Below are 27396 nucleotides of genomic sequence, written 5' to 3'. Positions count from 1 at the left end.
CAGTAGCTATAAACCAGCATGGTAGTCACTTTTAAAAACCAGTGTAGTTAGATAGATACCACTGAGGCTGTATTTAAAATGCTTCTGTAAGTTATTATTATTATTTGAGGGTTTTCTGCTTCTTTAAAAGAGAGGGAGTTCACACAGAGCTGTAGATCAAAATTGTTTTGATTTAAAGAGAATATTGTACAAGTACAAGATTGTATTACTGCCCATTGACACATGAGGGTATTTTCTTTATTTCTTTATTATTATTAATTGTGTACTTAAATTGGGTGAAGGGGTGGAGGAAGGATCATTAACCAAGCAGGAAGTTGCGAAAACTCCGAGGCAAATTAGTCATCATTAGCCTACAGTGTGCTCCGGATAATTAGTGAATAGACAGTAACTTGAACTGTCCCATTTTATTTTTTTTTATGTTTTTAATAACCTGCTTAATATCCGTGGACTCAGATTATTACCAGCACTCGACTGCAAAGCCACGACAACAGCTACTACCGCATGTTTTTCCAGCCCTCCTCTCTGGCTGCTAACTGCTGGGCCTCGGTCATATGACAAGGACAGATGCCTCATCACTGCCCTGCCTTACGTATCTGCGCGCAGCGGTTGATCAAAATAAAGTAGTCCCACAGAAGAAAAAAACGCTACATGAATTTTGAACCTCTTGAAAATGTGTACATTTGTAGAAATAGTTTTTACATGTATAAATGCAGATTATCACCACAGAATCATTGTTAATATGATCCAGGGTGGCGATCTATGCGCCCCGCGAACTGGCCTCCCCCCTACGTCATGTTGTTATTGTAACCTTCCGCCGCAGTCGCACTAGGAAAACAGCTGTGGCGAGCTAACGTTAGTTAGCAGCATCGTTTGTTTTTGTCGTGTGTGTGTGTCAGCGATTTGGGCCGCTCCTTGCGCAAAAACAGCTATCTTTTCAACCCCAGAGTGACCGACTTGTCGTCTGTCATCTCTCTCAACGATGAAGTTCCAGTACAAAGAAGAGCACCCCTTTGAGAAAAGGCGGTCTGAAGGCGAGAAAATAAGGAAGAAGTATCCGGACAGGGTCCCAGTGAGTAGCTAACGTTAGCATCTGTTAGCTCTGTTGCTAAGATTAAGCTTTCGCAACCCTGGCTTTTTTTTCAAAGATACATTCATTGTAATAATGTTCACACTTAAAATATAACCATATTTATGTAGGTCTGTTTTCAGTTTCACGTAGTTTTCTTCCTCCGTGGTAGATAGATTGCCACGTTAGAAACGGTAAAGGTTACTCAACAACAGTGTCGGCCGCAGTGAACAGGCCAGCAGCAGGTGAAAGCTCCGGGTAATCCTTCCGTATGTTTTAAATTTAGACTTAATACTACGAAACCACAAACAGGTCATGTTAGTAACAATCTAATATAAGTCTTCTCCTGTTATTAAGACTGTGACAGAAAGCGAAAGTGTGTTGGGAGTGATTCCTGTTTGATCTGGAGGCTCCTGGGTGTAGTTGAGGTGTTGGGATGTATGCTGAGACGATAAGAGCAGTGCACCTTAAAATAGTTGGTGTCAACAAACAGGACACTTGTTTACGTCGCGCTGGGTCTTGTAGATGGATTGTAAACTCCACAACCTTTAACCCCTTTTTGTTCACTTAAACTGACCCAACCAGACTGTCCGGGTCCAAACTGTCAGCAAAAAAATAAATATGCTTTGTGCTGCCTGTAATGACACTACAATGGCAGTGTAGTTTTACTGCCTCCAAGCTGTTATCGCTAATGGATTGAGGGGAAAACGTCATGTATGACTTGAACCAACGATTTTTCTATTGATTGATCTGCCATTTATTAATCAAGTCATTTGGTTCATCTAATGACGTGGTATAGGGGAAAACAAAACAGTGCAGTTTGGCTGGACCAGTGTTGACTTCCTCAAATGCAGTTTTACAGGTGATAAATTATTTAGAGGAACACAATCAGAAAACATTCAAATTTGAGAAGCTGAAACCAATGGTTGACTAAAATGTGTTTTTAATGAATATCATCTTCACTAGTTAATTATTTAAGCTCCAAAATGATGTGTTACTGCTAGATGTGTGGGGGTAGGAACTATTTAACAAGTGCAGTGAAGAGGGGAGCCTAAAAGAGTAAAAATATTCAACATGTAAAATAATGTGTGTCTATATTTATTGGTTTATTTCTGACTAACTATAGATTAGTGAAGGGGTGTTTTTCATAGTACATGTTATATATGGGTTAAATATAATTCAATGCTCACTTCAGTGATCATTTCTCAGATCCTCTTTCTGAGAAAGGTGAAACATATCATTTAAAGTAGTTCTGACAAACACTCTTTTGTCAGGGGAAAATGCACTACGCTCATATGCTGAGGACATTTTGTGCAGTAGTTTTTTTTTTATATTGACTCGTTCCTTTTTTTAGGTAATCGTGGAGAAAGCCCCAAAAGCCAGAATAGGAGACCTGGACAAGAAGAAATACCTTGTCCCCTCCGACCTGACAGGTAAACACAGAAAATTGGACAAAGATGCATTAATATCTTATAGTTGCATTTTAAAAAACATTCTTGTCTCTCTCTCTTTTTTTTTTTTTTTTTAGTGGGCCAGTTTTACTTCCTCATCCGGAAAAGAATCCACTTGCGAGCTGAGGATGCTCTCTTCTTCTTTGTAAACAACGTCATTCCACCCACCTCAGCTACCATGGGACTGTTGTACCAGGTGAGAGTCTTACTCACTTCCCACCTCACTGACCAGCTTTTTAGACCGTGTCTTTTATCAGTGTCGCATTCCCGTTTGCTTCTAGCTTTAGAGTCGGCTTCCCTTTACATTTTTAATATCATACTAATGTCTTTACCCCCCCCCCCCCTTCCCTCTCCTCTTTCTCAGGAGCATCATGAAGAGGACTTTTTCCTCTACATTGCCTACAGTGATGAGAGTGTGTATGGGAACAGCCAAAGGGAAATCTGATCCCACTACCATCCCCCCTCCAACCACTACCCACCTTTCTGAGACCTCCACCATTCATTCATTTGAATATTAAATCCAGCTCAGCAGCCTAGAGTTCCCAGAGTAAATATGTCAAACGCACTTTCACTACCCATTCATTACCCTTCTCCCACCCATTTATGTCTTTATTATTCTGCAGTCTGAATTGTATTTGCCTCCACTTTTTTTTCAATAACAACTTGGGTTACGTGGTCTCATGGCCAGTTATTTTTCTAGTCTCATAATTGATCATCTTTAACTGAAAAAACTGAGAAAGAATAATCAAATAACATTAGAGCTAGGCCGTTACTATAGTTATTCTTGGGTTAAGGGAAGAAAGGCCAAGTATGAGTTCAAATCGGCTCTTATGGGCTAAGAAGATAGTTATAGGTTGTAGGTTATAGGTCTCCTTTTGCTGACTTGCAGGAGGACAAAGTGTGTTTTGAGTTTAAGGTAGTGTTGTGAAGTTATAGCATCCATCGGCTAAGGACAGATTATGTCTGGCAGAGTAAAGGATAACTGTTTTGCAGCAGTTCTTCTCCTTTAAAAAAAAAAAAAAAAAACTCGAGTGGCTAGGTTAATTTTTAAAAACCCACCAGTCACTGAAGTCTTTGAATGACAGTGTGCTGCCCTGCATCCGACCCCAGCAAGAGGTTTAATAGAATTCAGACTAAACAATCATCCTCTGCTTTCAGTGGTAAGACTATTCTGTTGACTGCTACTATGATTATTGTTGTTATTATTGTTAATTTTAGATGGCTTAATTTCTAAAGGTATTGTAAAGCTGAGTGCAATTTTCTCTTTTTTTTTAAGTTTGTCTTCTTTTTTTTAAGAAAAAAAAAATTAAGATTTGAACTCTGTATACAGCTGCATTACTGGCTCTTTCTCTCCACTCATGACCATACATGATAAAATGTGATGAAAAGCTATCCAAGTTTCTTGTCTTTATTGAATATCTTCCTTACAGCATTGCAGATGTCTTTTTGTTGTTGCTTGTGGGAGGCTCATCTTTAACAAAATGTTGTGGTATTAACTGTAAACTGAGGATACTCCCATTTATTACAAAAGTGAGTGCAAAGTTCATCATCTTGTATCATCCTGATGGCTGTGACACATCACCACGAGGCCAGGACCGGCCCTTTCTCCTGTATTTGCATGAGTTTCCTTATCATATCAGCTACTGTGGCTGCTCAAATCGCGTGTGGCTTTCCATGGTGTGTTTCTTGTGGGAGCTGGTTTGACATAACAAGAGGATCCATTTTTTATGCCGTCCTATTTTAAGAATTTGATAAACGGGAAAAGGGAGTCCAACAATAAAGGTGGAGGATTCAGGCCTGAGAAATAACACTATCCACATCAGTACATTGGAGTCATTTATGATGTATTTTTAGATTTAACCAATAGAGTTATAAGATCCAACATGCGAATATCTAGATTTAATTTATTTTTTAAAGCTTTTTCTGTGTAAGAAAATGGTGGCACATCTTTGGCATAACATCAGCCTTCACGTGCTGTGTCTGAATGGGCTCTTTCAACGTGCTGCACTTACTATAAGCGTGTGGTAGTAAAAGGGGAAATTGGAGGGCTGTGTTTTCTTATTAAGACAGGCGGGGCTGACCCTTTTCTGCCCAAATAAGGAATAAACTGCAATTCCCAGAATGCAATTTGTTTTGACGCAAGTTGGACGTAACGACGTCGTTGTTCTTGGCACCGGAAGTGAAACCGTCGATCACCCGGGCTGAGAATCTCCCTCTCTGTTTATATTTTGTTGAGAAGTTTTGGTTTTATGTTGCTTGGCACACAGCCCCGAGGCCTCTTTATATAAACCGCGAGACGGTTCTGTTCTTATTAAACGACCCACAAAACGACAAAAGTAAGATTTAATGTTCTTCCTCAGTCCGACACGTTAAAAAACAACGTTAGAGTCAGATGCTGTAAAATGCGCAGCGCTACCGCTAGCAGTGACTAGCCAGCTAACGTTTAGGTTTGCTCTCTGGCGCGTTGAAAAATAAAATTGTTGCAGCTAATGTTTAATGTCAAAGCTTTGCATGACTTTATTTTAAACTTATACTATTTCCATCATTGGTGAACCTGTGTTATAATAAACTGTCAGTTCACAGGAGCTGAAGCTAACAGTGCTAACTTAGCAGGCAGCAGCGAGGCCCGCAGCATTTTAACACCTGGGCTGTGTTTAGTGTCCATGATGGGATGTAGGCAATGTCTTTAAATGCACAGTGTCTGTATTTTTTTAAAATTGTAATTTGCTGTCGGTCACCAGCTGGCCCCTCCACTGCCTGTCACCATGCCCGCCCTGTTGGAGAGACCCAAGCTGTCCAATGCGATGGCCAGAGCCCTCCACAAACACATCATGAGGGAGCGGGAGCGAAAGAGACAAGGTGTGTGAATGTGTGAGAGAGGGACACACACCCACAGACAGAGAGAGACTGTCTTTAACTACCTGCACATAGGTTACCTTGTAAAATGTGAAGAATAACACTAAACCAGATATAATAATGAGCAGATATTGTGTAATATGTAATGTTGTCGTTATCTGTTAGTGTGCAACACAACAGTGAATAAAAACAAAACTCAAGCTTCATAAACACAGCCTGTATTCAGTCGGGGATTTGTAAACTTATGCCTGCCACTGACGCAAATGCATGTTGATTGTTCAGAGGAGGAAGAGGTGGACAAAATGATGGAGCAGAAGATGAAGGAGGAGGAAGAGAGGAAAAGGACAAAAGAAATAGAGGAGAGGATGTCCTTGGAGGAAACCAAAGAACAGGTTGGAAAAGTTATTTCCTTGCAGTCTGTGCTTCTATTTCTCCTCCATTTTACCTTGGATTTGACATAATATATGGTCTAATATCTGGCAACCCCATCCCCCAATCTAAACCTCAGGTAATGAAGATGGGAGAGAAACTTCAAGGACTCCAAGAAGAGAAACACCAGCTCTTTCTACAGCTCAAGAAAGTTCTTCACGAAGAGGAAAAGAGACGGAGAAAGGAGCAAAGGTACATTTCATTTAAAATACAATCACTAAGCCCAGGACTTTATTGAAGTGTTCCTTGTATTTAATCTCATTTGTGTTCCCTTTGTCTTGTCTAGTGATATCACAACACTGACGTCAGCCAGCTACCAGCCCAGTCTGCCCATGCACGCAGGGCAGCACCTCCTCAGCATTCAAGGTGAGAACTGTTATGGATCTATACGCTGCCTGACCATGTCATCGTCTTTCTGTGTCAGTATCAGTCAGCTGATCCGTCACTTTCCCTCTCTCAGGCAGTCCTGTCAGTCACAATCGACCCGGTGCGCTGCTCGGTGAGCGGAGCAAACAGCTGTTCCCTGCTACCGTGATTCCAGTAAGTTACCTCGTATGTAAACGTCTCAATTCAGGAACACGTGAGAATGACAAAAAAGAAAAATGTAGACACCAGAAAGTCTCATCTCCTCCTCCTCCTCCTCTTTCAGGCTCGTCACTATCAGACGCCAGGCTTCAGCTCGGGCTCAGCGGAGCACGGGCAGTTCAGCGGGGGCCAGGGGGTCCATGAGCCCTACGGGGTGGCTCAGGCCCAGCACCCCTCCACCTACGCCCCTGGACCGTCTGTGCCTGTCAGCTTTGCGAGCAGCTCTCAGATCAGAGGTACACAAGGAGAAAACATGTTCAATGAAATAAACAAACTCCACCAGTTAAACACATAAAATCCTGATAAAATAACGTGATTTGACACACAGTATTTTAATTTTCGATGCGAGATCCTAATACTGTATTAATCAGGCTCGTATCATCTGTAGTGTTTGCTGTGATACACTCTGAGACAGAGATAAAGAGTTACTTTTCTTCTCCTTCAGGTGCGTCTGCGTTTCAGGCCATGCAGTATCTCCCCCACCAACAGCCCGGTTACCCCGTTCACAGTCACTTCACCTCCCAGCCCGGTCAGTTCCTGTCATGTCCTGCCATTCGTTCTATGCATTTTCAGGGTTCCCACTTGTCCTGGAAAACCGTTGACCAATTTTCAAGTCATGGAAAATACCTGTCAAATGTCAAATGTCCTGAAAAAGATTGAGTTGTCCTGTAAATGTATTTATCTCACTGTGACATCAGCTACTAGAGCTCGATATGACCTTTCCAGATCCCACCAGGGATTTCTTTTCCAAAAAGTGTGAGAAAACTATAGACTTTGAGAGTTGATGAGTGTTTCCAGTATTGGACCGCATGTTTGCGGCGTTCTATGAAATTTGTCATAATTTGTCATTGTTTCTAAGAATGTAGAGATTAAGATGTAAGAGATTACATTTTACAATTATTTCATAAATTAGAGCCATAGACTGTACACCTTTTACATCAAAATAATGGGGTTGAGAGCGGAATAAACATAAAAAAAACTGGTTAAATGTACAAAATAGAGTACAACTGTCGAAAAAATGACTTCTCCAAAGCATGAACGGGACGGGGGATGTATTAGTGTATGTATGGTGTGATAACATGTCTGTCAGACTCCACTGTTTGGGACAAATAAAGACACTTTGACTTTGACTTTGACTGTAGCAGCTGAAAATGTCCTGGAAAATCATTTCAAGAAAGAGTGGGAACCCTGATTTCACCGTTTTGTTACAGACTTCTCCTAACTAGTAGTTGTAGTCAACTGCAGATACAGTAAATACTGTGGAGTAACTTGTGAGTGACGTATGTGTGTGTATGTGTGTGTGTGTGTCTCCTGCAGGATACATGCCTGGAGCAGGAATACCCCTTCAGAAGCAGCTGGAACATGCCAACCAACAGTCAGGCTTTACTGACGCTGTAAGACCATTTCACATGTAGAAACTTTCGCTGAAGGACAATAAACATGAATTTAAACTGAATACAGAGTTTACTGATGGAGAGAGTTTTGATTGTCGACACCAAATGAGAGTTTATCTGTTGAAAAGCTGTTGATTGCATTCTGAAATAAAACAATAAAACTGCGTGAACCCAGTGGTACTGTCATGGTAATTGAAACAGAGTCTGATAATGAGAGTCTTTGTCTTTGTGTTGCATGCAGGGTGCTTTGAGGCCTATGCATCCACCAACCATGCACCCCTCCGCTCCTGGACTGCTGCCTACCCCCTCCATGGCGGTCCAGATTCCCACTGCAAAGGTGAACACCCAGGATGCACTCTGTTCTTTACACAAACCCCTTTTTTTCGGCTGATCCGCATCACTTCCCCTTTAATTCTCAGCATTTAACCTTTGGTATTTAATCAGTGTCCATCCCAGAAGTTTGTTTTGCGCTTATTATGTTAGAAATCCTTCATTACCTGAATAATTTACCATGTTCAAAGTCCAGAGAACCAATTTGCTTTTCACAAAACACTGTCTACGTTACCACCATGTGTTTCTCATCACCATGCACACTGCCTCCGCTACATTTTCTCTGTTTTTTTCATCATGTTTCTCCATGTTTCCATCTCCAGGCCCCGTTCCAGAGCTCTCCCCAGGGCGCTCCTCGCCACAGCTTCCTCCCCCACAGCCAGAGCGGCCAGAGGTTCTACCACCACGGCAAGTAACTTACAGTCCCAGCCGCCTTCCCTCTCGACTCTGGAGAGCCTGTCGGACGAGTAATGGATCGGCCCCTTCAACAAAAGCTATTATGGTTTGATTATGCCATATGATTTTTTTTTTTTTTTTTGTACAGTATCTGATTTTTAAGTTGTGTTTTGACTTTGTTAATGAGCGATCAACAGTCGTCATGTTCATGTGCTTCTGAAAACATGCATCTTTGATTTTTACGCAACTTCAAAATATGTTTTGTTATAAAACAGCAAATTATTTTACATACACTGTAAAACCATTCTGGAGGTGCTTTAGAGTACTAAAATGTTAATATCTTGTAAAAAAAAAAAAAAAAAAAACATAAAAAAAACAGACCGCATGAATCAGAGCTTGTTCTTTGTATACTAACATCTCATGGTGACAACACATCGAGTGTCTCTGCAAAGACTTAACTCACAAAAAGTAGCAAAAAAAACAGACTAGAAGAAAATTAACAGCACTTAGAGTAAAAGATTAAGATTGAATCAACGTGTTTCTGCGAAGGTCACACAAACACTGATGAACACTACTGTAACGGAGACACGTTGGTTCGACTGAGGCTCTACTGCAGCGTGTTGCTGACTTCTGGATGATCACATTAGACCCATCAGGGTTGGTTACCCAAAAAAAATCAAGAAATCAATATGGTCACGGTCCTGAAACGATTATGGAGGATTACACCAGTGTTTCCGGCGTCGTCCTCCAAAGCATAAATCAAGTTCAAGTCAGTTCTGTTTTCAAGCTTTTATGTTGCAAAAATAAAACGATAAGCCAACGCCACGTCCAACAGTTTGTGTCATCTTTATTTTTTTAGTTTTTTTCCTTTTTTTTTTTTTTTTGCTTGGCCATGGAGAGACATTCTGCACAGTTTGGACTTGCCGTTATGAACACAAAGTAAGGATACCAAACTGCCACAACTTGCCCGCCTCCTGAGCCATCACTCAAAAGTTTGACAGCGTGTCAAATACAGTAGTACTCTGGCCCATTAGTCTGCGTGAAGGCCTGGTCTGAGGGTCTCTGCAAAGAGGGGGTGTAGTGGTGGTGGTGGTGGGGAGGGGGTTAATAAGAAGCAAATGAAGTGAAGAAATCGAGATTTTGTATGTTCTGGGTGGGAGCAGGGTTTTGTTTCTCTTTGACACTTTCCAAACCATGAGACAAAAAGAAACTGAACCAGGGATGTGCCATGTTGGTAACCTTTTGTTGAACAGACAAAGTTTGAGGTGATAAAATAAACATCAGAAGGACTGGCTCGTTCAGATCGACCGCTGAAAAGACACGTGCCGCACGGAGAAGACCGAACCTGCTCGTGTGCTCGGTCCTGTACGACACACACACACACACACATATACTGAACAAGCCTGAACAGAACAATGCAGATCTAGAGTTGAAGCCCTTGTTATAACAGGGAAACATGAATATACATATATTTATATATTATATAAAAAAAACAGCTGTGACAACATCACCACTTTTCTCTTTTCTGACTGTAGGTAGCTACTGAATGTTTGTGTGTCGACCTACTCAGTTCTAAGTGAGAGACCTTGCTCTTTTTTTACATCTCTTTGTCTGGCCTTAGATTTATCACGTGTGAACGTACATTGGGGATTTATTTTTTAAACAAATGAGGTTCCAATTATTTATTAAAGTCCATCTCTAATTGAACCCAAAGGAAGGTCAGAAAACAAGAGAGAGAGAGAGAGTATGAAAAACAAAGACAAAAAAAGAAAGAAAAAAAGAGGGAGAATAGCATTGACGAGGCAATATCCCCTCCTTTTCCCCAGGTCCAGTGCATCTCGTTTGCCCCTGAAACAGAATTACAAAAGAGGAAGAAAGGAATGAGAAGAAAAGAGGAAAGAAAAGTCAGGAACAAGAAGAGACAGAGGATACTTGAGAAAAAAACGAAAGACAATAATTTAATGAGGCAATGAGTACTATAAGTGGCCTCTGCGGAGGAAGCATTGCACAAACACCAGCTTTAAACGTATATGTTGTCGTGGACACTTTATTCTACAGCCCGCGGTCTGCAGGTTGAGGGAGTGCAGGTAAAGAGATTGCATATAACAGGTTGACCCAACAGTTACAACAACACTACAAAGCTGTGTCTTATTAGAAGGATGTACAGGAAGCAACTGGCTATATCAGGCTGTAAAATGAAGTGCAACCCACAGGAGGAGGGGAAAACAAACAAAAAAAAATACAACAGAGCCCCCAAAATACAATGTGAACTTTTAAGCTTTAGTTTATATCCGAAAGTGCTACGGAAAATGATACACATGCTCGTAATAGTGTTAACATGAAAGAAAGAGAACATTACGGGGCAGGCAAATCCGCAGTGAGACACCGCTCAGTAACCGTCGCTCCATAACATGCCTCAAATTTTCATTCAATTAGTGACATTTCCTCAATAATTAATCTTTAAACTTCAGCTAATCACCAATATCTCCAGTTTAAACAAATATATACAGGTAAAACAGAATTAAGAGCAATGCAGGAGTATTGGAAAAAACATGGTGCAGCTCATACGCTTCATTGTAACATTTTAAAACGGAGTGTCCTCTCTCTCTCTCTTCGTCTATAATACCAAAGGTAAAATCTAAACATCCCGACTCTTGCCCCCCCCTCCGCCCCCCTTTCTGCTCCACTGACGAACAATAAACTGTACATGATGTCACACGCACACTCGCACTGGCATGGCACATGCTGGTGGCTCGTGGTGTAACATCCAAACACACACATACACACTCACACACACACACGTATATAATTTTACATCGGACACACACGCAGGCACACACACACACTCGCACGCCCACACACACTCCTCTTCAGGCAGGCTTGGGTCAGGCTGTAGATGGGGGAGGGTGAGAGGACAGCTACATGACCAAGCAGCTGTGGCTCTGTATTTACCTGCAGTGGCTTATTTACCGCAGGCTTTGATGCCAATCGCAGCTTCTTCCTCCATCGCATTTAGAACGGTGATCTGTAAGAGCAGAGAGGAGTCGGGACAAAGTCGCTCTGTTAACGTTAATTTGTTTTATAGAGACAGTTTCATTTTCTGGCTTTGACAATACAAGATGAAGTGTTTTTCAACCTTGGGGTCGGGACCCCATGTGGGGTCGCCTGGAATTCAAATAGGGTCGCCTGAAATGTCGAGTAATTGTTAAAAAGAAATTACTGATACAAACATTTTTTAAACTATTAATTGTTATAATTAAAAACACCACACACAATCTTAGAAAACTGTATTCTATACTTTCAAAATCAAGTTCAAATAAAATACAGCATATAGAAATATCTGAGCTGGCGCGTCTTGATTGATGGCCGCAGTCACGTGATTGCGGGGTCGCCAGAAATTTGTGACGTCAAAATGGGGTCACAAGCTAAAAAAGGTTGGGAGTCACTGTTGTAAGACCTCATCTGTGCAGCGACGACTTCAGAGGAGACTGTAGTGACTCGCTATCGGAAAATGACGAGGGGACGCGACGGTGCTAGCTTGTTAGCATCAGTGTTGGGCACGTTACTTAATAGTAATAAGTTATAGCTACTAGTTACTTTCCCCCAACTGAATTACTACATTATAAAAGTAAGTAATTACCAAGAAAAGTAACTATTGAGTTACTTTTTTTAAATAAAATGCTCAAATTACTTGGATTCACCCCCCTCTAACCCCCTAGCCATAATCGTAACCTCCCGTTTATCTGGAACTGACTCAGCTTTTTTCCGACTTGCTGAAAAAAATGTGTATATAACATACACTGTAACAGATCATATATTATTTTGTGACGGGACTTCTTGAGTCAAGTAACAGCGAGTAACGGCGTTTTATTGTCAGTAACGGTAACGGTGTTGTAATGGGGGAAACAATAACTTTTTTGATTACTCGTTACTGTAAAAAGTAGCGCCGTGTGAACGAGACAATTGGCGTTTGTCTTGGCAACTGAAGGAAGTAAATATGACGGGCTGGTAAGTAAACAACTATGTAGCCATGGTCATGCCTGACTGCACCTGAACAGTTGTCTGACTCACTCTGACATACCTGACGTCAAAATACCTTGTCCCAAATCTAAAAGATGTGCGAGACAGACTTTTAGAGAAAGGGTGAATGGATTATTGGTTTTCGTGGTGTTAAATATGACTGTTTATTGTTTCATCTTAATCATATTAGGGACACACAATAACTATCAGTACAGATAATTATCGTCCTGGACAATAACTATCAACAAAACACACAGATAATTAAAATTTTTGCCGATTACTAGAGCCAATTATAATTAGCCAACATTGCCTTAATTTCACTCATTATCTGTTGATTTGAAACAATAAGTGTTGATTTTTGAGAGAGTCATAACTGTTCTTGTTTTTGTTGTGATTACAGTAGTGATGTCGGTCATATTATTTTGTTAAGTTAGAGGCAGAGCTATAATGTTAAATTCATTTTATCTCACTACATCTTCCTTCCTTAACCTCAGGTGTGGATATAAACTTTGACAATTACAGACAATTTCAATCAATACGAGATACAATAATTGTTAGCAGGTAGAAAATGGATGTTGTTAGAATGAGGTGAAGGTACTGACCAGGATCTCCTCTCCGGCGTCGTGCTTGCTCTCTATCTCTCTGCCCAGGTCGCCCTCGGGAATCTTCAGGTCCTCTCTCACCTCCCCGCTGTCCTGGAGCAGGGACAGGTAGCCATCTTGGATCCCGATGAGCTGGGAGGACGCAAGGGACAGGAGCATGAGACAGGGAAACTCAGGAGGAGTCACAACAACACAAACATTTCAGATGAACGATATCTATGACGTTTACTGTGCTGCTGTGACTGTGTGGACTTGGAGGTCGAAACACTTCCTGATCTAGAGGACAGCAGACATGAACTTCCGGTCATGAAGGTGTTTCACCTCCGCTGGAAATCCTGCACCGTTTGCTGTTTAGTGTGGCGAGCTGTGACTGATCCACAGCACACAGCGTGTTTTAATCAAACCGGTTTGATCAGCTGTCGCCACCTGTTGTTGAATATCAGGTGATCTGCACAAGGTGTGTGATGAACATGAACTGGACTGTGCTTACACCTATTTCTAAAAATATTAGTATCATTTTCAAGAGATTTTAAGAGATGAAATGACAAAATACACTTCTGTTCGTTATAATGTGACTTATGTGCTTTAAAACAAACAACATCGGTGAATCACTGATTTTTAACATTTGTGTGAGGACAGCTTTTGTCATGATATGTCAAACTGCTTCTTCTTCCGCTGTCTTTTTTACTAGTAACAATCACCTGCTCTGTTTCCTTTGGAGACGAGGATCATTTAGCTCCTGAACCACTGACGCTCAGGGAATCCAAACCGGGAGAAGCTCACTCACGGTAATGGTGATGAAGACAACAACTCCCATGATCCCCTGCTGCTTCACAACATCACCTGACCCTGTCTTTTGTTACAGTTCTGATTGAGAAAGACTGCATAGCTGCAATTAAGACACCGACAGAGCTTCGATCTGTGAGTGAACACGATGCTAACACACCAACACCTCCTAACTCGAGACGCTGTAAAAAACAAAACAAAAAAAAAACACTTTACACATAGTCATTTGTGGTCGTTTGATAGCACCAGTCGCCAGTTGCGTCTTTGTGTGTTGACGTCCACAAAGCTCGTCTCTCTGAAGAAACTCTTTGTCAGGCCAAAACCACGGGGCTTTTTTCCAAATAAGCATCCGACTGCAACGTCTCATTAAGGAGGCAAATCTTATTTACTAACATTACAGCGATATCAAAACCGTCACTATCATTTCCCCCCTAATCACAAATAATGGAGTCCTCATAATAAACTCAGGCAGCCCCAGTTTTCTGTCATACGAACACTCCCAAAGCATGAAAAACCTGTTACAGTGTGTCACTCATCTGCTGTTTTTTTTTCTATATGCGTTGATCTGGAGTAAAGCCTTGAGAAAATAAATGTCACAGATAAGCAGACTTTATGGAAAAAAATGTTCCCAGTGCTAATATGGAGCAAACTTTATGTAACGCTGTTTTAACTAGACGTTAAGTAACAAGTCAATCAAGTTATCCTCTGTCCTCTCACCTGGTAGTCCATTCTCTTGATGTTGGGGACGTCCATGTTGTGGGTGGAGGGACAAATATCTTCATACTTCTTACCAGAGAAGATGTCAATACCAACCAAGTGCACCTGCATGAGTAAAAGAAAAAAACACGACGAGGTGGGAAAAAAAGTATATATTTCAGAAAAGGAAAAAGAAATGCTACCAACCAGTATCACTGAAACAGTTGCTGTGTAGGGTAGTTTTTGAACTTTATATCTTTTTTTTTTTTCAAATAGTAAAAATCTTGCTTTTGTTATTGCACAGACAAATGTCCATTAATGTGCATTAATATTAATGAGTGAGATAAGTGGAAAGATGGTGCTGCCTCACAGGTGAACCTGTGGGGAATAGTCTTTCAAAACAACATTACCTCTTCAGTTTACAATGACGCCATGATGGGGGGGAAAAAAACACTGCAGTTTACATTTCAGTTATTTGTCCGTGTTGAGCAATAAAACACAGGAGAAACTGTCTATTAAGGTTCTTCACTGCAGTTTGGACATCGTCGTCCGCCGTGTCCCTGGCTGCACTCTTTATTTATTTATTAGCTCATCACCTTAGCGTGTCCGTGCTTGCCGGTCTTGGAGGTGGACATCTCGACGATCTTGCAGGGTCGACCTTTCAGCACAACAAAGCCGTTTTTGCGCAGGGCAGAGCACTGCATGGGGTAGGTGGCGGATGCCCCAGCATCTCCGGTCTGGAAATCCAGGTCTGCATCTGCCATACCTGCTGCGGAGGCCGGCACACAGGACACAGCACATGTTCATATACTGGACGCAGTTTACAGTTTTTATACTATAAAGGCTTAGAAAGAAGCCAGAGGTTTTGTAATCTTTGTGATGATAACTGTCTTCCACATTAAGAGTACAAGTTTTAGTTTTAGAGAAAAATATCTGCCAAAGTTTTATGTAAATCGCCCAACTATGTTTAAACTAATTTTATTACAACAATCTGATAAACTAAAAGTTATTATAAGTTAGAAGCCTTTTTGAACAGCATCCTTCCTTTGTTTAAGTGATATTTTTGTTTTTCCCAATTGTTAGAGTTATTATTTGGTCGTGAGTTAAATAAAAGTGTAGTGAAGTTATTGTTAGAGCTTAAAGCTTTATCGATCGTGCAGGATGACAGAGGGCCAGATACGGTCAAGGATTTAGATCATTTTATTATGAGTTAAATTATTTCTGATTAGGACTGGGTGTTTCTGTGCTAGTGTCAATATAATTTCTTTGTTTCTCTGATAATACTTTTTTTTTTTTTTTTTTTTAATAATAATAACCTAAGTAGTGCAGTTTTTCCTTCAAAACCTTCTTATCATTCAACAAAAAAGCCAGTGTTGCAAAACTGTTAAAGTGGTCTTTGCACATTAATAAAAAAAATACAGCATAAAACAATAAATACGTATATGATTAAAGAACAAACTGGGACTACAAATCTGGCTGTGTGTTTATAAAGATTTCCGTGACAGTTTTAATTCTGTGCTAGAGTGCCAATTTCTAGATATGGGATTTCTCACTCTACTGCAGTGGTTCCCAACCTTTTTTGGCTCGTGACCCCATTTTGACATCACAAATTTCTGGCGACCTCGTGATCACGTGCAGTCACGTGATTGTGGCCGTCAATCAAGACGTCCCAGCAAGATATTTTTATATGCTGCATTTTATTTGAACTCGAAGTGAAAGTATTGTGTGTGGTGTTTTTAAAAGAATAATTAGTTAGACGATATATAATAATATAATATAATATTGTTATCAGTAATTACTAGACATTTCAGGTGACCCCATTTGAATTCCAGGCGACCCCACGTGGGGTCCCGACCCCAAGGTTGAAAAACACTGCTCTACTGTATCCCTTGTGATAAGTTGTTATCACTATCAGGTGACCAGAGTTGACCAGCGCTGATATAACTCAACTCTGAAGTCAGACCCAAACACACTACTACAGTGGCAACACACTGGATGTGTGTAATGGGATTTATAGATCACAGAGTAAGAAGTATTTAGTTACAGTCCACAGTGAGACACAAAGCAGCCTGTGCTGCCCTGTGGATATCTGTCAAGTGTGTCAGCAGAGGAAATATGGAAATGTGACAGTTGGCTGTGGATGGGGATTGAACTTTTTTGGAGAGGGTGCAGAGGAAATGACACTTTGGTTCATTCAATGCAGTCGAGCGGGGGTCAGCAGAGATACTGACCACATACAGAGCTAAATAAAGCAGCTGAAACATGGCACCTGTCGGCTCCACAACAATCAGACTGGGAAAGATAAACATAACAATAATCATAGCTGCAGACGAGCTGTGTAGCTGCGGTTTTGAAGTGTCTGCACCGGAGCCAAACTGTGCTTCACTAAACTTTTGTCCCGGTGCTGCAGCCCGGCCACCTGCCACGAGTACAAAGAGACTGACAGAGGAGTTTTACGACTAATCCTCAATATTCAAAAAGACATTAAACGCAAAGCACAGATGCATAACAACTTTATGGGAGTTGCTGCTCAGTCTGGGCGGATGGTCACCGGGCAAAACGTTAAACCAAGGGGCCGCTAATCCGCCCTCAGGACCCATAAATCAAATATTCAAGCCGGGCCTGACTTATCTAACAGCCTCCGGTGTCCTCATTTAGCCCGGACCAGAGGGGTTAAACAAACATGGGGAGCCAGGCGCTTCCAGTCCAGGTCACACCCCGCGGGGGCCGGTGAGTTGGACGGTGTATGTCCGCAGTGGTGGTGGAAAGCAGCACACGGACCTGACTGCGGCCTAGTGCGTAGCCTGCACGGCGTGCCACGGCCCCGTCGTCGGTAACGTGTACGGTCGGTGTCCCCGCATCCATGCGCACTGACTTGACTTGACTGCGCTCAGGCCGAGGCCCTGCTAGAGCTCCCGTAGACCCACTTCCACCCTCCGTAGTGTCACCGAGCACCTCTGTATGAACGACCCCGGCTGCTGTAACCCCCCTGCCCCGGCCTCCGGTGATATAACAGGCGGGCATGTATTGAATTTTTTCGGCCCGCTGGAGTACAGTAATGACTAAGCTAATACTCGTCATGGCTACGACGCGCACTCAGCGCATTGATGAAACAATATCGGTGATGAGGTTAGAGCCAGGGGCGTGCACGTGAAAACACAAAAAAAAAACTCAACTGCAGCCACTTTATGTAGATTTTTTTTTTCTTTTTTTTCTCCAAACTTAGGGTATACAGTCAGCTGTTTTTTGTTGTTTTCCGTTTAAGCTAAACCAAGTGGGACCGGAGTTCCCGGTTAGGATGTGATAAGTTAGCCGGTGGTCCTCCAGCCAAACACACCGCTGGTACTTCATTGGGGGCGTTTAAAGGGGGGATATATCATAATAGAGCTTCAGACAGACATGTGCATAGGATAACTCGTCTGCTCAGGCGCAAACACGCCCCGTCTATTGGATGTTTTGATAAGGAACTTACCCTGGTGATAATAGCGCTCCTGTCTGTGTTACTTATCAGCCTTTCTCCCTGTTGTTCCACCTCCTCCTCTGTATCCGTGCTGTCTAGTCCGGGCTCTGTTTCCTCCTCTGCAGCTCGTTTGTGATGTCGCTCTCCCTTTTTTTCTTCTTTTTCTTTTTTTATATATTAGCTGCCAGCTATCTCTTTATTCCTCCTTCGTTCCGGGCGTTTCCACTCTGCTCCCTTCGCCCTCCCCTGGTTTGTTGTTATCCGGATCACTGCTGACCTCGTCCAGAGGTTCGCGGCCGCTGAAGTCACCCGCCCGGGCCGAGGAGAATCAGAGCCCTGGTCCCCGCTGTGTGTGCGTACTGTCGGTCGCCTGCTCTCCACCTTCTCGGTCGCTCCCTCATCCAGCTCCTCACCACTGTCACAACATTGAAAATTACCTACACGTGGGACTTCCTGTTAGAACTGTCACAATAAAATTCCAAACTCAATTGAAGGCGTTAGTACAATTTTGTCATGACAGCCTTTTAGGCGTTTTGTCGGATGTCATCATTATTAGTCAAACAATAGGCTATAGTTTGGTGAAGTCAAAAATCAGTCAAGGTCCACTTATCAGCGTTCAAACCGCATCTAATGATTTCAATTAGTGGAAAATCCCCTCTTACAGTTGTCATGTGACTATCTTACAGTCAATTACATACACTCCAGGTAAATGTAGACGTTAAACTGTTTTCCAGGATGAATGATGTATAATGTGTAATGTGTCACGACATAGGCTACAATGTGTTCTAGAATGTAGCTGTTACATTGTATTTGATAATTCGACACAATGTAACTGCATTGTTTCACAACTGTTGCATTCCAGAATGCATCATACAATGTAACTATTTTGCAGTGTGTTCTAGAATACTGACTTTTTTGTGTTATTTTTTTTAAGGTTATTGAGGAAAATATGTGTCGTTTTGACACACAGTATAAATAAAACTATTGTCAGTGATATCTGAACATTGAAGAAATCTGACGTACCCATTCTTTTTTTCACCAATTGAAGGCATATTTTTGCCTGCCGGGTGTGCTTCGAAGTAGGTATGGTATAATGCCGTTAAGTGCATCATTGGTGCCAATAAATTTTTGACTGATGTTTCACAAGAGACCTTACATTTTTGCTGAGAAGAGTGCTGTTTATGGACCATGGCTATATTGACATTTTAATTTAGACAGCTCTTCATTTTTGTTCAAGTGGAGGGGGAATAAAAGATGTCAAAACAGGATAGAATGTGTAGGCCTACTTTTTATATAAACATCTGTGTCATTGATTATCATTATTATAGCCTACCAAAATATATAAAATACTTGGGGTAGTTTATTTTCTTTCTTTTTTTCAGTAACACCTTTACACTGAAAATGAGACTGCAACCTTTCCGGTCTACGCGTGGCTAATTTAAACGAGCTTGATGCGTCTCTCATCCAAATGCCAATGAAACAAACCGCGGCAAATTGGTACGTTCTGCGCATGCGCAGCAGTTTCATTATTGTGCAGCGTTCAAGACTCAGTCCTTTCTGTAGATTTATATAGGTTTATTTACTTACTGTATAGAAACGCCACTGCACGTGCGTGTAAGACACCACCATATCTTTACAGATATTTTCAAAGGTTTCTAATATGATATAGACATTGCTTAAAACTGTGGTAATTATTAGTAAAAAATAAATAAAAAAGTCTTAATACATAATACTACATACATTTGTCACCATAATCCATAATCAATTTACTGTCATTTAAAGGGAGACATATCAGGTTTAACATGTTCATATTGTATATAGACACCTTAGTTTGAATAATAAAAAAGTGGTAAAACAAATTTTTCAGCATAAACCAATGTGTGGCATGTAGCTAAACCTTGTGCAGTAGGCTACATGCAGATCCCAGTGGCTTTACTTATATATTGTAGTACAACATTTCTTATCCAGGTGCAGCATGTTGAAGATAACGTTGTGTTTACTAAACCTTAACCTAACTAAAAACCCAACTATTTCCTTTTATAATTTACCCAGCATCTTTGAAAACATTCTTAACCCACCATGTCGTTTCTGTCATCCTGTAAGTGTGCTCCTCTGGTAGCTGTAATTCCCTCAGTTGCTGATCATTTCTTACTTCTAATTAGTCTTTTTTTTTTTCCGTCCAGAGACCTATGGCTGCTCAGCAAATGGTTTGATTGAACTTGGCAGTTCTTAGAGCTGCTAGGTTAAATTTAGTGCTGTGAAACTGGAGTCCTGTGACCTATGTGCTGAGGGCTGCAGTTAAAGGCATAGTTAACCCCAAAATGAAAATTCAGTCATAGCTTTCTTAATCCCATGTCACCTTAAACATTCAATGAAGTTCATGTATTAATGACCTTCAAACCCACTGTGAGCTTGTCCCCAGAGCACAGTCATGGACTTCAACAGCTATTTATTTACAGATACATATTTTTTTTAAATATCATAATAAACTGTCCTCAGACAGCAACCCATCAAATTTGGATGTTAGTTCTAGCATGAACTATTTCTTCATTGCACAGCAGCAGAAAAGTAGAGCTGGACTGAGGAGTGGACATAAGTTTCTGATCAATACCGTCTGTAATTTTACAGGACAATTCCACAGTTGCTACTGCATTTAGTTGATCTTCAGAGTGTACAGAGGTGATATAGAAGCTGGGCCTAAATGTGATGTCTGTGTTTTACAATGTTGTTAACCATAGTAGTGCTGTATTGTGGCGAAAACGTGGGGAACACGCCTTAGAATGGGCACTATATAATGTAATAGTCAGGTTTTATTTTGAAATATGGATGGATGGATGGATGGATGGATGGATGGATGGATGGATGGATGGATAGATAGATAGATAGATAGATAGATAGATAGATAGATAGATAGATAGATAGATAGATAGATAGATAGATAGATAGATAGATAGATAGACATCAAATTTACTTATATATTTTAAATATAGCTACATTTTAACCAATGCCATTGTCAAGGTATTGGATTTTTATGGCTGGTTATAGGGTGAAGTTAAAGCTTGAGAGGCAGTAATCCTGCTGCCAATAGCATATTTACACTCATAAAATGATCCATGAACTATGAGCAATATAAAGAAAACACTTGTCATCATAAAATCAGGCTCCTCTCACTTACCTGTTGTCCACCTGTCAATTTTTCCCTCCCAATTTCCGACCGCGCCCAGCCAATCACGCTGCAGCTAGGGTGTCTCGTGCAAACCAATGAGGGCGCGGCTTCTGTCCGGCAGGCCGAGGGGATGTCGGGATAAAAACTTAGCCGTGAGGCGTAGAGAGGTTTGGGAAGAGCAGGAGGGAGGGGACAGAGGAGTGAAAGTGTAGTAACCCGACAGCGAGCATGACCGACGCCGAGGCGCAGAGCGCTCCACCATCGGCACCGGTGGAAGACAAACCACAGCCGGAGAGGAAAGTCATAGGTGGGTAGCCTAACGTACTACACGAGCTGCTCCTGGTCCGTACTTGAATGTTTAGTCGTCAGTGAAAGTTTTTTTTTATTTTTTAAACCACCATCTTTAGTCTGATTTCATGTGCGCCTTTTATGATATGAGTGGGATGAAGTGATTATGTTGTTGTCGCTTCAAGTTTGTTGCCATTTTTGTTTCACTAACGTAAAAATCAGCAGTTTTATGTGTCAAACTAGTTAAGATATCTAATGTGTCAACAACAGTAACGGCATGGCAGCCTTAAAGCTATGTCGACAAATAACTGTCAATATCACCTCTTCCTTTGACACCGTGTTGTGTTACGTTTCTGGATGAACACGTGTTCTCAGCTTTACACACGGGGTTCGTGTGGTGCAACTGTTTCTGTCGGTGAGATGAAACCAGTGCTGTGGCGATTTATTTGCGAGATTTGTTTAATTTGCAGCGTAACTCATGAGCGCGTCACCAGGACATGGCAACTTTTTAAACGTTTTCTTTACGTGTTTTCGTGCGTTGACGTCAAATGGCTTCTTTTACTCGATCGTACTTTCTTCTGTAAGTCAGAAGAAACGGAGTAAAGGTGCATCCCCCTGTTTTTGAACTGTCTGTTAACGGTGGGCAACACTTGACCTAAATTTCCTCTTTATCAGCTGTCGCGCGCTCCAAGTAGGACGCGCGCGCGCCCCCCCTCACAGGTGCAAATCATTGTAGTGAAAACAAACGAGCCAATTAAATGCCTTCAAGTGGATTTTCAGAGAGAGCCGCTTGTCCACGAGAGGAAGAGGCACCTCTGTTGATTTTGGTGACGAGCTTTTGACCATTTTTAAAAACTGGTGACTAGAAAACCGTCTAACTTTGTTTAGTAGCCCTTCCTCGTGACCTAGTGCAGACCAAGTTTCAAAGTTTTTTTTTCACCGTTAATGATTGACCCTCATTGCTCTCATTTCTTCTTAGCAAGGTTGCCATTGATAACGGTATAGTCTTTGACTGGCTGTATATGCGAGATATTATATCTAATCCTGTGCTGTCTGCTGTTGCAGCCACCTTGGTCCAGGGCACAGTGAAATGGTTCAATGTGCGTAATGGATATGGCTTCATAAACAGGTACTGTTTCCTTTCACTTAGTTTAGGTCATCTGTATAACTTAAGTGTTCTAGTCTGCAAATTAAATACTTTAAAGAGCCAGGTTTACTGATGGTATTTCTTTTTCTCAGGAATGATACCAAAGAAGATGTTTTTGTTCATCAGGTAAGATCAAAGAATTGTAGATAATTATATTATATAGATGTATGACATCTTTTTTCACGCTTATTCTATCTCCTAAGACTGCCATCAAGAAAAACAACCCGAGGAAATTCCTCCGCAGCGTGGGAGACGGTGAAGTTGTAGAGTTTGATGTGATTGAAGCCACTAAGGTAAGAAATGTGGAGGCCCATTTTGAAGTTGTGTAAATATCAGCTGAACCTCCTCCATATTCACCCTACCCTGGTTTTGGTGTCCCTCAGGGCTCAGAGGCAGCCAACGTGACCGGCCCAGGTGGCGTGCCGGTCAAAGGGAGCCGCTACGCACCCAACAAACGCCGCTTCCGTCGACGGTTATACCCCCGCAGCCCTCGGCCTGGTGACCAGGGCAGACCAGCAGATGGCCAAGCCGTGGAGGGCGAGGGATCAGGGGAGAGTGACGGAACAAGACCCCAGCAGCGCCGTCGCAGGCCCCCCAGACCACGGCCAGAGGCACAAGATGTAAGCCGAGGGATGACTGCAGGACGAGGCTGCAGAGTTGACATTATTTTTAAGTTGTTTTTCAGCCTTGAAGGGATAGTTCAACATTTTGGCAAATTGGCCCATTGCCATAATCCCTATAGTCATAGCAGTAGGTTTGTTACCTTTAATTGTCAGTGCAAGCTATTTTTAGAACGGCGGAGCAGAGCCGTGAGCTGCTCAGAGCTACGCTATGGAGGCTAATGGGATTTCTTAGTTTCCCTCATCAAACACACAATCCAACAACTCCAAAACGCTGTGGTGGACAAGTTGTGACCTGCACATTCACCACGCTATGAGATAATAACGGAACGTTACGAGACAGCGTTGGTTTCGAGGCAAATGCAGAGACTGCTTGCTGAAAAACAGCTCCCAACGGGAACGCGCATCAGCGGTTTTGCATGAATTTACTTCTAAAACAACTTTGTCTTGTAATGTTCTGTTATTATCTCATAGCGTGGTGAATGTGCAGGTCACAACTTGTCCATGAGAGCGTTTTGGAGTTGTTGGATTGTGTGTTTGATGAGGGAAACCAAGAAATCCCATGAGCCTCTGTAGCGTAGCTCTGAGCAGCTTGCGGCTCTGCTCCGCCATTCTAAAAATAGCTTGCACTGACAATGGGCTCTTTGCACAGCTCCACTACTTCCTGAACTTAATGCTGCTCCTTCATTTCCTGTCTTACATTATTGGACAACCTGATTAATCCAGGTGTGTCTGACCATTGTGACTCCTCAGACACACCTGGATTAATCAGTTTGTCCAATAATGTAAGACAGGAAATGAAGGAGCAGCATTAAGTTCAGGAAGTAGTGGAGCTGTGCAAAGAGCCCATTAAAGGGAACAAACCTACTGCTAAGACTGTAGGGATTATGGCAATGGGCCAATTTGCCAAAATGTTGAACTATCCTTTTTAAAGAAGTTGATGGCGCAGTGGGGACGGGATATAAATACAAACTTTAATATTGCTTACTTAATATTGGTTACTTGATCTGTGTCAGGGTGAGCCTGGAGAGCAGAAGAATGGCGTAGCAGAGGGCGACCAAACGCAGCGACCGCAACGGCGCAGGTTCTGGCGTCCATACCGCAGGTGACGAGACTTGATCTGTTTAAATAACTTCCACTTCTGGTGTCTAGGATTATCTAAACCGATTCATTAATCCCTCTGTCTTGGGGATTCGCAGACCGTTCCGGCCTCGCCCGCATCCTGATCAGGCTGCGGACGACCAGCAGGCAGCCGCTGCAGGAGACGGCCAGGAGCAGGAGCAGGAGCAGGAGCAGGAGAGGGCGGGAGAGGAGGGCGAGACGAAGCAGACGGAGGCCTCAGAGGGCCCACAGACCAACGGAGAAGCGGCCGAGGGCCAAGGCCAGAAACAACGGCGCCAATCTAGACGCCGAAGACAAAGGACCTCGGAGTCGTCTGCCTCAAAAGTGAGTTTGATTTGTTAATGGTTGGTACACTACGTCCAGTGCTCTGTGAGAGGCAGATAAATATTGAGGCCATTTCCCAAAAGGCTAAAAGAATCCATGGTTTTGGAGCCGTTGGTGTTATCTTGTAATTTTCCTGCACTTAACCATGAAACGGGATGTGACATCAGGAAACACAGAGGTATTTGTGGATGACAGCGGTCTGTAAGAGTAGTGTAGCACCATGCACTTTGTTTGTTCAATATTCATGGGCCACCACTAGAGGCAGTGACAGTACAAGGTACATCCATGTATTTGCAGTGTCATTGTTTTGAGTGTTGAAGTTTTGTTTAACATTTATCCACTTTTTTTTCTCAAATATCAAAGAAAAATCTGCCTGGACCGTCAAAGGAATCCTTACATTCATGAATTGGACAGTTAAACAGGAATATTATTTTAACCGTTCTACGCCTGACATGATTGATCTGCTTGTGTTCGTTGCAGAATGATACAGAGAAATCTGCATCAGAGCCTGGTACCCCACCTCACAATTCAAAACCAGCTGACCAGAAATCTGCGTCAAAATCACCTAAGGTTTCCCCTAAAGCCACTGCGAAGGCACCCAAATCACCAGAGGTAAGGTGTTAACACTAATATTTGCCTGTGTGTTTTCCTTTTCGTCTGTACTCTGGTATCACTCGTGTGTTTTGATGACACAAATATCCAAAACTGTCTGTCCCCCCGCAGCCGGCAGCTGCCACGACAGTCCCAGCCCCAACAGAGTGACGTCAAGAGGAGAGGACAGTCACGTGACCCTTGGCAAGAGGTGGGAGCCACATTAATGTGGTGCAACCCTGGGTCAGGCGGGGTGGGAGACATGAGGGTGTAGGGTTGCACTTGTTGCGCACCACGTCCCACATTGGCTGTCTCACAGAGGGCAGGATGACGGACATTAACGGGCTGTTGAGTGAAGATGAGGCTTTAAAGCAGAAGGATTTTATGTGGATCTTTGTTTGATGCAGGGAACGTTTGTTTGGGGGTTTTTTTTGCTCAAACTCTGGGAACCTCAATTTCAGATTAATATAATCCTAGTTTCAGAGTCAGGCATCTCTTTGTGTTTGATGTCTTACCTTTTTACTGTCTTTCTTTCAATCCCTGTGTCTCCTGTGTGTTTGTTTTCATTTTCTGTTTTTTCCTCGTAGGTCCTAGGGTTGGAGGACTGGACCTATTTCAGAACACATGCACTGCTCTCCCCTCCCTGCACTCCCCCATCCTCCAACCCACCTTGTCTCGCTGTCATCCCCTCAGGCCCCTCCCCCCCATCTTGTCTTGTGTTGTGCTGTCTAGACACTGACGTGTGGAGAGGGACAGGGAAGGGGAGAAATGGGATAGATGTGGGTGGTGGGTGCATGTTTAGAAATTAAAAATACATCTTGAAAGGGAAAAAAATGGGTAAGAATGGACAATTTGCTTGGTAGCCCAGTTATTCCAACCCCCCTTTAAAAACAAAATTTTCTTTAATTGACCTGATGGGACACATCAAGTAGTTTTGAGGAACCAGCCTTGATTTTTATTTTAACTTCTTAATTTGGTTGAAGAGGGGATAACCAAGCAGGTGTGAGGTTGGTGGTGCAATATGGGAGTCAGTTTAGTTCTGTTACCACCTCAATCGATTCTTAAAACATACTACTCCCTTTATCGTCCTCAGTTGAGGAAAGATTGAAAAGAAACTTTATTTCTTTTGTTTTACTTATTTGTGCATGCTTTTCTTTGAGGGGATTATGTGCAATGTCAATACTTTGAATGCTAATGAATAAATCATGTTTGCAAATCTCAGGATCCAGTCCTTATTTGTTGTCTAGGTTGCAGGTGAACGGATCGGAAACTAACAAACTATTTAGTAATTTGTTAGTTTGTTGCACCCATTCATAAATGTAGTAACATTAACAGTACTTGCATCCTTTAGTCACAACATGACCATGGCATCAATATTGTCTGTACAAATTACAGGCCCTCTCTGAAAAATCCCATTACTCATTTTCTTCAGAAGGTACTGATTACACATCATGAAAAGAAGAGCAAACGGTACACATGACAGATGCAGGAAAAATACACAAACATGGTGCTTGTGAGATACAAAATTGATCAAGAAGATCTCTTTACAGGCAGCCCTTTTTTAAATTGCACTTCTTGCTCTAGTCTAAATCAGGCATATGTTTATAAAACCAACACATGTGCATAAAGAATCAAAACCTTTAGACCCTCACACCCGTAAAACTGTATCAACAACCAAACAACACACTATATACACATGAAGTACTAAAATATATTGATCTTTTAAAAGTAGCATTTCAACAGGTTGTGCAATGAGTTGCTCATGATCAGAAATATACAAAGTGTTGGCTCTTTTGCCTTTACTTAACCTGGGAATGCACCTCACCATTGAAACCCCAGTTTGGCACTGAAGACCATTTCTTTCTCCAAAATATTGTCTGGGTTCATTTGTGGGTCACTGTGTACAGTTGGCATGCTATCATTAGAGCTAGGGCTGGGTAGCCTTTGAAGTTTGTCTATAATTCTCTTTGTCTTATAAGTACTACAATTGTATTTATTTTAGATACTTTGAGGAATATAAAAATGCTTTTCTACAAACCATTTTTTCATTTATAAAAGAAGCCAAAC

General features: G+C 42.0%; 4 protein-coding genes across 7 annotated transcripts; 3 read left to right on the top strand and 1 right to left on the bottom strand.

Moving 5' to 3' along the window:
- Positions 1-824: 824 nt before the first annotated feature.
- gabarapb (GABA(A) receptor-associated protein b) lies at positions 825-3909 on the top strand. Its single transcript, XM_083993213.1, has 4 exons — positions 825-1069; positions 2421-2499; positions 2595-2713; positions 2882-3909. The coding sequence occupies exons 1-4, from the start codon at positions 980-982 to the stop codon at positions 2960-2962; spliced, it is 369 nt and encodes a 122-aa protein (XP_083849339.1). The 5' UTR covers positions 825-979; the 3' UTR covers positions 2963-3909.
- Positions 3910-4702: 793 nt separating this feature from the next.
- On the top strand, positions 4703-9260 carry gps2 (G protein pathway suppressor 2). The gene is made up of 11 exons (XM_083993283.1): positions 4703-4853; positions 5259-5376; positions 5656-5765; positions 5882-5994; positions 6089-6168; positions 6263-6342; positions 6452-6623; positions 6833-6916; positions 7705-7781; positions 8023-8118; positions 8435-9260. The coding sequence occupies exons 2-11, from the start codon at positions 5283-5285 to the stop codon at positions 8525-8527; spliced, it is 999 nt and encodes a 332-aa protein (XP_083849409.1). The 5' UTR covers positions 4703-4853; positions 5259-5282; the 3' UTR covers positions 8528-9260.
- Positions 9261-9397: 137 nt separating this feature from the next.
- Positions 9398-18472, bottom strand: LOC311001996 (eukaryotic translation initiation factor 5A-1). 4 transcript variants are annotated; one of them, XM_083993185.1, is made up of 6 exons: positions 18084-18472; positions 15208-15380; positions 14633-14737; positions 13130-13261; positions 11460-11532; positions 9398-10355 (listed from the first exon to the last, which is right to left on the bottom strand). In XM_083993185.1, exons 2-5 carry the CDS (start codon positions 15373-15375, stop codon positions 11470-11472), a joined length of 468 nt encoding a protein of 155 aa, XP_083849311.1. In that variant the 5' UTR covers positions 15376-15380; positions 18084-18472; the 3' UTR covers positions 9398-10355; positions 11460-11469. The 4 variants fall into 4 exon arrangements, with proteins under 4 accessions (XP_083849311.1, XP_083849313.1, XP_083849312.1 ...); XM_083993187.1 differs by lacking the exons at positions 9398-10355; positions 18084-18472 and adding an exon at positions 17393-18028 and having other exon boundaries at positions 10378-11532; positions 15208-15377; XM_083993186.1 differs by lacking the exon at positions 9398-10355 and having other exon boundaries at positions 10379-11532; positions 15208-15377.
- A 2905-nt stretch (positions 18473-21377) lies between these two features.
- Positions 21378-26550, top strand: LOC311002021 (Y-box-binding protein 2-A-like). The gene is made up of 10 exons (XM_083993219.1): positions 21378-21544; positions 22591-22654; positions 22765-22798; positions 22876-22965; positions 23056-23292; positions 24309-24397; positions 24492-24738; positions 25219-25350; positions 25462-25540; positions 25917-26550. The coding sequence occupies exons 1-9, from the start codon at positions 21466-21468 to the stop codon at positions 25498-25500; spliced, it is 1011 nt and encodes a 336-aa protein (XP_083849345.1). The 5' UTR covers positions 21378-21465; the 3' UTR covers positions 25501-25540; positions 25917-26550.
- Positions 26551-27396: the final 846 nt, after the last annotated feature.

Source organism: Trachurus trachurus (assembly GCF_905171665.1).
Source record: "Trachurus trachurus genome assembly, chromosome: 18".
NCBI lineage: Eukaryota > Metazoa > Chordata > Actinopteri > Carangiformes > Carangidae > Trachurus > Trachurus trachurus.
Note: the sequence above shows the minus strand (reverse complement) of the source record. Positions and strands in the feature narration are given on the sequence as shown.

Excerpts from the sequence above, each read along its gene's own strand:
- gabarapb (XM_083993213.1), top strand. The coding sequence starts at position 980 with ATGAAGTTCCAGTACAAAGAAGAGCACCCCTTTGAGAAAAGGCGGTCT. Across the intron at positions 1,070-2,420 it reads AGTATCCGGACAGGGTCCCA|GTAATCGTGGAGAAAGCCCC; the intron begins GTGAGTAGCTAA and ends TCCTTTTTTTAG. Across the intron at positions 2,714-2,881 it reads CCATGGGACTGTTGTACCAG|GAGCATCATGAAGAGGACTT; the intron begins GTGAGAGTCTTA and ends CCTCTTTCTCAG.
- gps2 (XM_083993283.1), top strand. The coding sequence starts at position 5,283 with ATGCCCGCCCTGTTGGAGAGACCCAAGCTGTCCAATGCGATGGCCAGA. Across the intron at positions 7,782-8,022 it reads AGTCAGGCTTTACTGACGCT|GGTGCTTTGAGGCCTATGCA; the intron begins GTAAGACCATTT and ends TGTTGCATGCAG. Across the intron at positions 8,119-8,434 it reads TCCAGATTCCCACTGCAAAG|GCCCCGTTCCAGAGCTCTCC; the intron begins GTGAACACCCAG and ends TTCCATCTCCAG.
- LOC311001996 (XM_083993185.1), bottom strand. The coding sequence starts at position 15,375 with ATGGCAGATGCAGACCTGGATTTCCAGACCGGAGATGCTGGGGCATCC. Across the intron at positions 14,738-15,207 it reads GCAAGCACGGACACGCTAAG|GTGCACTTGGTTGGTATTGA; the intron begins GTGATGAGCTAA and ends TTACTCATGCAG. Across the intron at positions 11,533-13,129 it reads ACGCCGGAGAGGAGATCCTG|ATCACCGTTCTAAATGCGAT; the intron begins GTCAGTACCTTC and ends CTGCTCTTACAG.
- LOC311002021 (XM_083993219.1), top strand. The coding sequence starts at position 21,466 with ATGACCGACGCCGAGGCGCAGAGCGCTCCACCATCGGCACCGGTGGAA. Across the intron at positions 24,398-24,491 it reads TTCTGGCGTCCATACCGCAG|ACCGTTCCGGCCTCGCCCGC; the intron begins GTGACGAGACTT and ends GGGGATTCGCAG. Across the intron at positions 25,351-25,461 it reads AGGCACCCAAATCACCAGAG|CCGGCAGCTGCCACGACAGT; the intron begins GTAAGGTGTTAA and ends GTCCCCCCGCAG.